This window comes from Crocodylus porosus, unplaced genomic scaffold (genome assembly GCF_001723895.1).
Source record: "Crocodylus porosus isolate Cpor-Errol unplaced genomic scaffold, CroPor_comp1, whole genome shotgun sequence".
NCBI classification, from domain to species: Eukaryota; Metazoa; Chordata; order Crocodylia; family Crocodylidae; genus Crocodylus; species Crocodylus porosus.
Window position 1 is genome coordinate 153,677,320 of NW_017728886.1, and position 13,121 is coordinate 153,690,440.

General features: G+C 41.2%; 1 protein-coding gene across 3 annotated transcripts in view; it reads left to right on the plus strand.

The window, feature by feature from the left end:
* HIVEP1 (human immunodeficiency virus type I enhancer binding protein 1) overlaps positions 1–13,121 on the plus strand; it is a 180,732-nt gene that overhangs the window by 148,684 nt on the left and 18,927 nt on the right. For all 3 annotated transcript variants that reach the window (XM_019543335.1, XM_019543321.1, XM_019543330.1), the window contains exon 7: positions 3,870–3,971. In XM_019543335.1, the coding sequence (XP_019398880.1) occupies positions 3,870–3,971 (102 nt within the window). The remainder of the gene's footprint in view (positions 1–3,869; positions 3,972–13,121) is intronic.

The following is a 13,121-nucleotide window of genomic DNA, read 5'->3' on the forward strand; positions in this document are numbered from 1 at the left end:
AGGGCTGTGCGAAGCTTTGGTAGCCTATTCGATTCAGAGGAAATTCGGCCTGTTTCAGCAGCTGAATCTCCAAATCTGAATCGAATCGGTAGATGCATTAATCTCTCCAAATTGAATTGGAAAACTCCGAATTAATTCGGAGATTTGGCCATAGACTCTACAGGCAGGCACTAGGCAGTGCTGCTGGGAGCAGCCGGACAAGCTCCGACTTGAGCCGGCCGCCCCGGGAAGCTGGGGGAAATGATCAGGGGCTGGGGGAACAAACAGGGGCTTCCCCAGCTCCCAGTTCGATTCCCCAGCTCCTAGTTTGATCCCCCAGCTCCCTGATCATTCCCTTCAGCCCCTGTAGCTTCTCCCAGGGCTGCCAGCACTTCCTGCCTTGCCCTGGTTGGGGGGGGGGCAGCCAAGGGAGCAGCCGGATGAGCTGTAGCTTGAGCTGGCAGCCCTGGGAGAAGCCGTGGGGGCTGAGGAAAATGATTGGGGAGCTGAGGGGAATGATTGGGGGTTGGGGGAACAAACAGGGGCTCCCCCCCAGCTCCTTGATCATTTCCCCCAGCCCCTGCAGCTTCTCCTGGGGCTGCCAGCACTGTCTGCCTCGACTCTGTGTGGGGGCAACCGGGGGAGCAGGCAGACAAGCCATGGCTTGAGCCGGCAGCCCCAAGAGAAGCTGTGGGGCTGAGAGAATGATTGGAGGCTGGGGGAATGAACAGGAGCTTCCCGCCAGCTTCCAGTTTGATCTGTCAGCTCCCCGATCATTCCCCCAGCCCCTGCAGCATCTCCCATGGCTGCCAGCACTGCCTGCCTTGCCCCGGCAGGGGGGCAGCCGGGAGAGCGGCTGGATGAGCCACGGCTTCACTTGGGGCTGCCGGCTCAAGCCAGGGCTCGTCTGGCTGCTCCGCCAGCTGCTCCTACTGACACTGCCTGCCTATGTAGTCTGTGGCTGAATAAAATTTGGTACTGAATATCTTCAGATTTGTATTTGGCCAAATCAAATTGGGACAGTGATTCAAGTCACCGAATCTAATCACTGTCCCACCGAATCCAAATCCAAAGGAAATGCTTTCTGCTTCACACAGGCCTAGTAAGTGTCCAGCTCCATACAGAAAGAGGCATAGGGTTTTTTGGGTGATTTTATTTGTATCTCAACTATAGTTGGTCAGAAGTTTTTGAATGCAAAGAAGAATGCCTCACCTCTCACATACTTCTGGGACTATTGTGGCTACAACTTCTACTACCCAAGCTCCATAGAAAAAACTTAAACTTACTGTGTGCGTCTACACAAGATGCTACTGTGCAGTAACTGGAGTTATTGCACAGTAACACCAGTGAACATCTTTTAGGTGATGCTACTGCACAGTAGCCTAATAATACTATGCAGTAGCGAATTAACACTGTCCATGCTGTGACGTGCTAATGCACAGTATTTTTTGGCTACTGCACAGTTAGTGTCTCGTGTAGACATGCCTCTTGTGTAGTACTTAGTAAGGTCACAGGCGCTCTCGTTTCTTCATCCTCCCCCTCCTCCCACCCCTTTTCTTTTTCTTGTTCCTCTTACTCCGTATATTTAAATACACATGCAGGTAACCACATCCATCTGTCTGAACAAACTGGGTGGTATGGTATGGCGGCAGGAAATGGAGGGGTAAAAAGTGAGTAGTGTTAGGCAAAGCAAATGTAGGTGTGGATGAGGAAGCATGAATGATGAATGCGAGTGAGGTAACTGCCTCTACTGTTTAGGTAGGAATTGTGGGAGAGACAGGAAGAGATTTTGGATGTATATGCCTTTTGAAGCTCTCCCAAGTGTCTTTGACATGCTCCAGAGAGTGAAGGTTAGAGAGTTATTGTCAAAGGGCTTCAAAAATTACCCTAAAAAAGAATATCTTTGAAGCACTTCATTTTGAAGGAACTTATTGAAATGTCAGTACACACTAAAAGTCCTCGAGCATCCTACAGTGCCCTGCACCTCATTCCCACCCCATTCAGTGGGAGGTAGGAGCAATTAAACAGCCAGTGAGTGCTCTTCTGTGTACTTGGCTGTCCTCAGAAACCTGCAGTGGTTTAGCATACATGTCTTCATGGTCATTTTGAAGGGCTCCAAGGAAGGAGGGTAGGGATGCACAGCTATGAAGTGCACTGCATTTGAATCACTCTGGAATTTGGAGCGCCTCAAATAGAGTGCCTTGCCTCAAATGGAGTGCTTCCCTATCCATACACAAGGAGACAATAGCAAGTCTCCACTAAATTCACGACCTACTGTACAGTCTCACAGGATCACCTTGGAGTTAAGTTAATGTACGATGTCTTCTTAATGAACTTCAACAGCTGGATTTTGCTAAATGATTACTTTTTAATTAAAAAAAACCAAAACAACAGATGGAAAGCATTTCCATCACTCTCAACCTCCTCAAACTCAGATGTAACCAGCTGCTTCATTTAGAGCCCAATGCAGCAAGCTATTGAACCATATGTCTTTTTAAGCACATGGTTTAAGTACATTTGGTTAATCAGAGATTTAGGGTGTCATTCTCTTTCCATTTCATTATCTGTGTGTCCTTATACCTAGTGGACACAGAGAACCAACTGGAAATAAGATGCCTCCCTTAATATGTGACATGGGTGAGTTCATAACCAAAAAACTAGGAGATAGGATAAGATTTAAAAATGATGACTTCTGTGCCTACTATTCTTGTAGCACTATTACCTCCAGCTGTGATCTCAGAAAACCTCATATGTCAAATAGGTTTAGGGCTAATCAGGACTTGGGTAGAAGATTTCCAAGAAAAATAAAATACTGCAGGAACTGGCATAGGCAATTCAGTAGGTGTGTCAAAACCTACTGCTACATAATGATGTATGGGTTGCTCATATTGCTTTATGATGCCATCTTTTTAAATGAAATGTCAGGCTGGGGCCCTGACTAATTCTGGCTGTTAAAAGATGCCATGCCAGACTTTGCAGGAGTAGGTTTTCTTGGCTAACTTCCAAACTTAAGTAATTAAATTCTGCCCACCTACATTCCCTGTCACTTTAGTCGGAGAAGATATTTTTATTCACTTCCTGTCCCTAGACTTTTGCTAATGAAGTAACTTGCTTGCTTCAGTCACAGAGGAGGTTTTTCAGTGATTGGTGAATTGGTGCTTATAATCCTATATAGCTTATTCCTGCAAGAGATGGTTTATATGTTCTTTCTGGTGATGATTGCTTTTTTTTCCATATGAAGAATGGAACTGATTATTGACTATGGTGTTCTAAATGACTTGTACCACAGGATAGATAGTTACTATATGACAGGAATTAGGCTTGCCTTTATGAAATCCAAGATAAGTTCTTTTAATGTTTTTATAATTAGGTAAAATTAATTTCTTGCCATAAGCCCACCATAAGGCCAGCACACCTACTGAAGCAGGATTTAAGTGATGCACAAGATTTGTAATGATCTTCTATTCAGAAATGAATTTTATACTTTAAATCCTGAGTTTTTGCTTCTGAATCTACAATTGAAAGGGAGTAAGTTAAAATAGAGTCTATCAGGAGCTAAAAAAGGCTGCAACCTGTGGTCATTTGTCAACCTAAATTTAACAACAGTCATTCCATTTTATGGATTACCATAAAATGCAATGCCTTTCACAATACAAAATAATGTAATTTCCAAGGATTTCTGTAGTAAGAAACTGACTGCATTTAGTACAGCCAGAAAACAACAGAGTGTATGACATTAAATGTCTGAAAGCTGTGGGCAATTTACCCAGGAAGGAAAGGTTCCAGTACAAAATCGAATTATAAATATAGTGATATTTGTATCTGTGCGGAATATGAGAAGCTTATGGGTGTGTATTTAGAGAGCAAGTAGTTTTTGTTTTTCTCTTCAGGGAACTTGACTAAACATATGAAGTCCAAGGCACACAGCAAGAAATGCATGGATTTGGGAGTCTCAGTCGGTTTAATAGATGACCAGGATGGAGAAGAATGTGGTAAGGATTTTTAAATCTTCCTTGTTCCCCTGCTGCATTACATTTATATTTCTGTCACCTTAAACATCCACTGTTACTCACCCAACGTTTTTTACTTCCATTTGAAGGAAGTACTGTGGTGATAAGCACCGTAGGGTGTTGACGGGCATTCATTTCTAGTGCTACAAAGTGTCTCAACACTTTGTGGCACTACAAAAATGTAGTGAGATGGGGGGGGCGGGGGGGTGTATACTGGAGTTCTAGCCCCCTGGCTGGAGAGTAAAAAAAGTCTCAAAGGCATGGTCTTTAGCCGGGGGGGAGGGGACGGTGATAAGGAATTGCTTCTTTGCTCCCCCCACAGGAGACAGGCTGTCTCCAGCTGATGCCATGTTGGCCATAGCTGGAGGCAGCTGAAAGGGCAAGGGAAAAACAATTCCCCTCTGCCTGCGGATGAGAGGGGAAGGGGCATGCTTCATGCCCCTGCCCCTTCCCCGTAACAGCCATTAGTAAATGGGACCAAGCCTGGGGCAGCAACTGGGACTGTCAGGTACAGCCTGCAGGAGAGAAAGTGGGTATGTTCTTCATCCTCACCCCCTCCATGCCCCTGAGACAGACAGATACCCACCCCCACACCCACCCACTCCATTTTGGCCAAACCACCTGTTCTTGTGGGGACCATGGCATCTAGAAAGACCTGACAGGTTCCCTATGGGATGAGCACCTTTTCCTGGTGTTCCTGGGGAGCAGGTTGAAGCTCTCCTTAGCTACTGCCTTCCCCACTGGAACCAGTATTCTTCTGTCAGTGCTTCCCTATCCCCCACCCCCTCACCCCCAACTGCATGAACAGGCCCAGAGAGTTTCAGGGCTGCCAGACAGCTATGGCAGCAGGGTCTCCACAGGGGTCCCTGGTGTCAGGGAGCTTCCCCTCTCCCTCCCACCCTTCTTTCTGGAGGGGCAGAGGGAGAGTGCAGAACTGTAGAAAAGCAGTGTCCTAGGGACCCCATAATCCCATGTGCACCTGAACAGGTATTACATGTGGTGCTAGAAAACAAGGAAGATGCTGTATGAAGAGCCTAGCAGTTTTTCTCAGAATCACTAGATTTCTCTGACCACAAACTGCTTGAGCACCCATACATTTCCTCTTTGTGCTGGGATATAGGCATTTTTCCTGACACAAATATAATGCCTGTCCATAGTCTTAGAAATATGATAGGGAAAGTTAGAAATACTAGAGAGATTGTAACAGCCACAAGAATGGATCCAGCACCTGCTAAAACTGTATATTTGGCAGGGAATTGTTTCCAAAATGTTACCCAAATTTAAGTTTGCCAGTTTTGCAGCACCTTGGCATATCAAAAACTATTTTTGTACTTATTTTACTTTTTCAATAAGTAACAAAATGAATGGTTAACAATAGTTGAAACTAAAAATTCTGTATCTTTTTTATGCACCAAAACCAGCCCGTTGAAGAAGATTAAACTATTATGGGTTTTCTAGGGATCCAGAATTAAAAGCATAGTAGACTTTGACCCAACAGAATAAAATGGTTTATGTAGTTAGCTGTACGGTTCAGTCTGAAAAGCAAAACTGGACTTTGTTAACAGAACTTTATTTTGGTTAGGGAAGTTATCAACGCAGTGATGGCATTCTTGTTTTCCCATCATCTGCAATGGAATCAACCGTGTGGGTTTTTTGGGGTGGTAGTGTTGACTATGGTATATTTTTCTTGTTAACATGGTGTAGTTTATTGAATTATGGATAAGTTTTCAAAGGAAAATAGTGGTAAAAACAGAACTGAAAGAAACGGAAAGGGCAAGAAATTAATGCACTCGCTTGTTTTCACTTGATAATCAATAGCAGACTGAGTCAGCCAAAGTTATTCTAAATAATATTGGAAATATGACTTATCTTTTTCAGTTAGTGTGACTCAATAATATTTGAGGATCAAAGAAAACATTTTGCCATTTTGAGTGTCAATTATTTATTTCTTATTGAGAGAAACTAAGAAAAAAAAGACTTTAAAACAAATTGCCCTGAACGGATGGAAGCACTATGTATTTTACACTACTCCCATTTAGGAATATTGTTATTTAAAGTTCTTAGTTTCCATATAATGGAATAAAAATGCTGAACCTTTTTAATATATTTCTGTAATTTCATAATCTCACTTGTCCTTTTGTCATACAGATGAGCAAACATCATCTCTTTACTCAGGCTCAAAAGGATTTCTGTGATTAATCGGTTTATATTGTGCATTTTTAAAAAGATCTCATTTTATATTAATAAGCATAGTTACATTTTAAGGTGCAAAATTATCACCCTGCACAAGTAAGGCTTTTCCAGTCATTTTTAGAGCTATAAATCACGTAGTAGGCTACATAGTTTAGTGAATTATTATATTAGGGCACTATGTGTTTGGAAGAAAATTACTTAATAGTATGAATAAATTTAGCTCAAGATTTTGAAAAGAACATTGAAATTACATGGAAGTTAGCTACCCACCATCCTTATTCTTCTCTGAAAATTCAAACCTTAACTCTACAGCATCTACAGTACAAAAAAACCTGTAAAACTAATTGTTGATAAGTATCCAAGTACCAATGGAAAACAATATTTATTGAAAATCCTGCACATACCCAGGTAGGTAAGGAAGGAAACCTTGATACCCAATCATAAATTAACTGATCTGTTGCTCAATTTGATGTATATGAAATGTAAGTTGACTTGAAATTAGCATGATTTCAATCGGGCTACTCAGTAAGATTGATAATACTTTTTAAAACATATAATCATTTCTTCTCATAAAAACTAATTTCACAAATCACTGTTCTTGAAGTTTATGCCAGTCCTCATGTTCCTGGCACCTTCTAAAAGCCAGGGTTGTGAAAGTTGATTTTATGAGTACATGTATAAAGGTGTGCACGTTGCCTCCATCCCAAGTTTCTGTTTTCTCTCCTTGCTGTTGTTCTTTTGACTCCTATTTCACTATTTTGAAATCCTCTGTTAGTTTTATAGGTTTGTATTTTTTCAAAGTTTTATTTCCACATCAGTGGGCATAAGAAGTAGTAGTAGCAGCATCAAAAGTATTATGAGTATTAATATTGTTCCCAGAGTTGGAGTGATAGAACTGCTATGACCCAAGCAAAAAGTTTGTCTTACCACAAAATAATTTTTTTTGTTAAGTAAAAATTTCAAATGTTTTAGGAAAGGTCACTTATGCACTGTCCCTTTTGGCTTAAAAAACAACAAAAAAAGAAAATAAGAAAAAGAAAGAAACCCACATTGGCACATAATTCTAACCTCTGGTTTCTTTGCCAAAGACTTTCTGTAATATTTCCTAGATCTCTGCCTCCTATCTCATTGGTTCCTCCTTGTCTGAGAGCAAAACTAGAAGCAAAATCGCACAAAACAAAGGTTTTAATATTAACATGACTACAACAGCACTTCAACATGGAGGATATTGAAATTCACTATTTAAAATGGAAAATTCACAACATTAAGAAAGAAGGAAATCAAAGAGGCCCATACCTGAGGAAGGGCATTTTGTGTCTAAAAGCAGTCTAACATCTTCCCCAACTACATGGTTGGTCCTATAACAAGTATTAGCAAACAAATCCTGCTTCTCGCATGTTCCCTGGATCATGGTTACTACAATAGTAGCTCAGCACTTACCTTGCACTTTTTATGCAAGTATGTCTTGTGTGGCAGAATCATGTAAAATATAATTATTATCAAAAGCACCCTCCTTGCCTGTGCTTCACAGTAGCATCTATTGCTACAGTCCATGTAAAGCAGAGGTGCTCACCTTCTGGTCCCGTAGGCCAGATCTGGCCTGTGAGGCCACATCATCTTGCCTCTGGGTCTTCCCACATGTCTGAGTTTTTGGTGCTGGGAGTGCAGTGGTAGAATTAATTGCTGCTCTCTTCAGCAAATTATCAGACTATGAGGAGAGCCCTGTGGGCTGGATGCCATGGCCCTGTGTGCTAGATTGAACTGGCACACAGTGGGGCTGTAAGGTGGGATTGCTTCATGGTTGGATCTTGCACTCAGGGCCACATTTAGGATTCTTCCACACTGACCTCATGCAGTGAACCTGCCCCAGGTGCTCTGCAAATTGGCCTAAGGCCACTCATCTGGCCTGCAGGACTGTGAGGTTGAGCACCACTTATGTAAGCCACATAGCTTTTTGCTTATACTAGTGACTGGATGAAGTTGTGGTAATATTAAGATGTTGATCCTTTCACCTCACCAATGTATTGGATTTCTCTGAGAAGGGGAATCTAATTGACATAATATATTTAGATTTTTTTAGAAGCTTTTAACAAGGTCTGTCACCAAAGGCTTTTTAAAAAACTGAGTTGCTCTGGGATTAGTGGGAAAGTTACGCTGTGGATTGAGAGATGGTTAAAAGATAGGAAGCAAAGGGTAGGGTCAAGTGGTCACTTTTCAGGATGGAAGAAGGTGCTGCAAGGGATCTAAGCTAGGCCCAGTTTTATTCAGCATCTTCATCAATGACCTGGAAATGGGGGTGCCCAATGAAATCACCAAATTTGCAGATGATACCAGGTAGTTATTCTAGGAAGTCAAATGCTAAGGTGAAAGAAAAGCGACAGAAAGATCTCACCAAGCTGGGTGGGCAAAAAAATGGCAGATGAACTTTAGTTTCCACAAGTGCAAGATAATGCACATAGGGAAAAATAACCTCAACTATGCACATGCAGTGTTAGGTTCTGAACTAGCTGCTGTGACTCAGAAAACAGTCTTTGGAGTTATTGTAGATAGTTCTCTGAAAATGTCAGCTCACTGCAGCGGTGCCCAAAAAACCCCAGTCAAATGTGTACCACCATTAAGAAGAGGACTGAAAATTGAAAATAAAATAGAGAAAATCATCATGGTACTGTACAAATCCATGGTATACCCACATCTTGCATACTATTTGCAGTTCTTGTCTCCACAGCTTAAGAAAAGATTTAGTAGAATTAGAAAGTGTACAGAGAAGGACAACCAAAATGGTCAGGGGCCTGGAGCAGTTAACATACCCAGAGACACTAAAAAGGCTAGGTCTTTGGTTTGAAAAGGAGAAGGGGGCAGGGGCATAAAGGTCTATAAAAGTGTGAAGGGTGTGGACAAAGTGAGTAGGTAACTGTTATTTACCAAGTCCCAGAACACGAACTAGAGGGCACTCACTGAAATTAATAGGCAACAGATTTAAAACTAACAAGAGAGAGTTGGTTTTTTTTACACAGTGCATAGTTAACTTGAGGACTTATTGCCACAGCACTTTCTGGGGGCAGATAGTATAGCCATGTTCAAAAATGGACAATAGATCTATTAATAGTTATTAAACAGAACTGTTGAAGGTATTTCCCATGGCATCTCCTGAACCAATGACAGTGGATGCTGAGAGGATGAGGGGGAAGTAATGAACAGTGAACAAATTACTCAAGATATACATGGTTCAGTGCTCTCCCTCTAAAGCAGTGGTTCTCAAGCCCTCACACCTGCCCCCTCCCCTGGGGTAGCCATGCCCTTGTGTAACCTGTCCCGGCCCCATGGGCATGCACCTACTGCAGCCCATGTGACATTCTGTTAAAACATTTTTTAAATGGATACACATGGGTGGGGGGAGAGCATGTCCTGGGCACTGGCCTGGATGGGGGCGCTGGCTGGGCCCTCCAGTGGTACTCGGTCTCCCAGTGCCACTTCTGGTTTCTCCGCCAGCGTTTCTGGGTTCGGCGATTGGCTGCTGTCTCTCCTCCCCCACCCCTCGGTCAGCAACTGGCTGCAGACAGGGGGAAGGAGGGGGTGTTCAAATGTAAGCATTGGACCCTGGCACTGGAGACCCACAGTACACTGCTGGATACACAGGAAGTAAGTTGTGTGGGTGCAGCCCACATAACACATTGAGACCAGCAAGTGTGGCCCACTATGGCAAATAGGGTGAGAACCACTGCTCTAAAGCATCAACTCCTGCCACTGTCAGACAGGGTACTGGGCTAGCTGGACCACTGGTCTGACCCAATATGGCACTTTTTATGTTCTTCCACCTCCTTGAGTTTCACCGATTTATTTCATTTTTATCCAAGCTCCTCCTAGTATTTTAACACCTGACATCACTGCATGCTTTATTATTTGCTTAAAGAGTTGTCTAAACATTAAAAGTGATATGTTTGTATCCCAGGACCAAATGAACTCAGTCAGCTTCCAATAAAAAAAAAATCCATTGGAGGAATGTGCAAGAAACCCAATAAGGGATAAGTTTCTTCTTTCCCTCAGGCACCAAGAGGTTGGCTTATGTCCTGAAGCATCAGGCCTCAACAGAAGTTAGCCTGTAAACTGTACATCTTATTATTATAGTTTATCCTAGCATTTATGATACTGTCTATTCTTATTAGCAATCCAAATGTCTAAGGTTTTTTTTTGTTGGAGCCTACATAATAACAGTATTGTCAATAAAACCTAATAACAATGACTGCTTCAGCATAGACAAAAATTAGCATTTGGTATTCAATTGGACAGCAGTCTTAAGGGGGAGGGATGCTTCCCCGTTATGAGAGAATGTAATCACAGCTTTTAACATAATCCCCTTTGTATTTGGATTTGTCATCATTGAGGTATTAGTAAATACTTTTTGGTTTTGCCCTTTGTGTTCAAAATCATCCCCACATCTATTTACCTTTCATCGTCTCGTCCATGGAATGTTCTTGTCAACACAGTAGAGTTGCAATGTAAGGAATGTTAGTATCTGAATTAAATTGTCATATGAGGTGAACCATTTAGTGTAACAAAACACAACTGGGAGCATCTTTTTTTAACTCCTTTGGTCCAAGTTTTGACTGTGCAGTCTTTTTAATAACATGAAAGTACATCTCAGAATTAAAATAATTTTGAAACTTAAGCAGTATTTCAGGGGTTGATCCTGCAGGCTTGCTTATAGTTTTTAGTTCAATTTGTCATGAATGCAAGGGTTTGCAGACTTTGTAGCAAGTACATTGCTAGCTGTATTACACAAGGACTTTTTAACAGTAAACTCCACTGCTGAGAAGAATTTATTAAAATAGTCCCCATGGAAAAAGAGTTGCTATCCTAAAGTATTTCTACTTTCCACATTAAAATAATTAAATTACATTTTTTTAGTTCCATGCAATTTACAGTGAGTTATCTTTTTCACATAACACCCAGTTAATCCCTCTAAAGATCATATGTTTCTGATTTACTAAAGGATTTCTAAGGAAGCTATTTCTTATCATATTTCATAAATTGGATTTCAGCAATATGGATTTGTTAATACTGCTTTGCTCTGTTTTTAGCAAAACTGCCCATAGGATATTAAAATAATGAAAAACTTTGAATGCAAACTTTTGATTTTAATACTCAGATATAGAAGATGCTGTAATTGATTATTTATAACTTTCAGGGATGATTTCTTATTATAAAAGAGTTATTATACCAATTGTCTAATTTGCACAATTAAATGTACAGTACATAAAGTGTGGTGTAGCTCTTATTCCTCCTGGCTTGAGACTATAATATTTAATGTACATTATTCAGTATTTAGTATCTGTATCCTACACCTTGATAGTGCAAGTAGCACTCCTTGCTTAAAAGAAGGCAGGTAATTATACTCTGTGTAGTTTCCAGTTCAGGTATGTATCGCTTCTCATCTGAAGTTCTACCACTCTGAACTTTACCCAGTAGATGTCACTGTGAGTCCGATGCTGATGAGCAGAAGACAGTGGCTAAAGCAGAAGTGAAAGTAGTCTGCACATTAGACTGAGAATAGAGTAAGGAAAACAGTTATCACATTTTTGAATATAGCTGCTGATTTTATTTCATAGGGTGGGAGTTGGTTGTTTACTTGTAAAGCTGACAAGCAATTAAATCATGTAAGTGGCATTGATGATGTTCATTTCAGGACTATTTTAATCCTCTGAAATAGATTATGTCTCTGTAGTACAAATGTGGTAATGAAATACAAGGGGTGTTAATGATAACACACTATCATATTTGATAATATTTCCATTTTGTTGATATGGTATATTTATGGAACTTCAGTAAAGGATACTGTCAAATATGTACCTTAATTAGTTGAGAACTTGGGCTCCCTCTACATGTTATGCTTAAGACATTCTTAACTAGTTAACCATGCCTTAAGTTGTGACCCAGGTACATGTTCAACCAGATAATGGTGTCATAAAATGAGCAATAAGCTACAGATTTATTCCACAAAAAATGTATAATAACTTTGTAACTTGTTCTAATCGCACCATTAATTGAACTTGCCACTCACTAAGTGCTCTCCTGTGGTGGGAGCCCCATCACCCAAGGGATGTCTAGCCTTACAGATGCACCATTTACTGAGAGCCCCGTAGCTGATAAGGCTCGCAGTGGCAGTAGTGTTCCTAGCAGTGAGCCTTCTCAGTTGTGGGGCTTGCAGCTGTTGGACTCAGTGCAGGGGAAGTCCAGGATCACGTGGCATGGCAGGAGATGCAATCGTGTGGAGCGTGTATTAGATCCCATTGTGCATTTTTCCTGCAAGTGTAGAGGGGCCCTTTCAAGACATTTTTTCAACTTGAACTTGAAGTGGTAAACAGATTCTGGACTAAGACCAGGGAACACTCAGTGATGAAGATATTGGTGTTTATCATGCTAGGTTATTGTTCTTTGGGAAGAAATACCCTCATTTTCTTGTAAACAGAGTTTATAGTGAAACTGAAAGTTATGGGTACCGAACGTTTTCCATTTTAAATTTGTTTTTAGCTGCTTCTAACTTGGCAAAATTTAAGGGGTTGGGACTGCAATTTTCTGTGTGTGTCCTTTTGTCACAGACCAAAATATTTAGAAAAGCTTCACCAAAAAATTGCCTAGCCATTAACAAAAAATTAAATTAAGAAAAAAAAATTGTTATTCCAATGTTCTTACCCTCACCACGACCATTTCTTTCTAGAATTCTATTTCCTTTATGATTTTAATTTTGCCTAGGGTCATTCTGGGACATTTTGCCTTTTGCATCTTTTTCACGGGATGACCAAGATAAGATCATAGAATCATAGAAGTCAGGTCGGAAGGGACCTTGTAGATCTTCAAGTCCAACCCCCCGCCTGGGCGGGAGAAAAACTGGACTCAAATGAGTCCAGCCAGGTAGGCATCAAACCTCTTTTTAAAGACCCC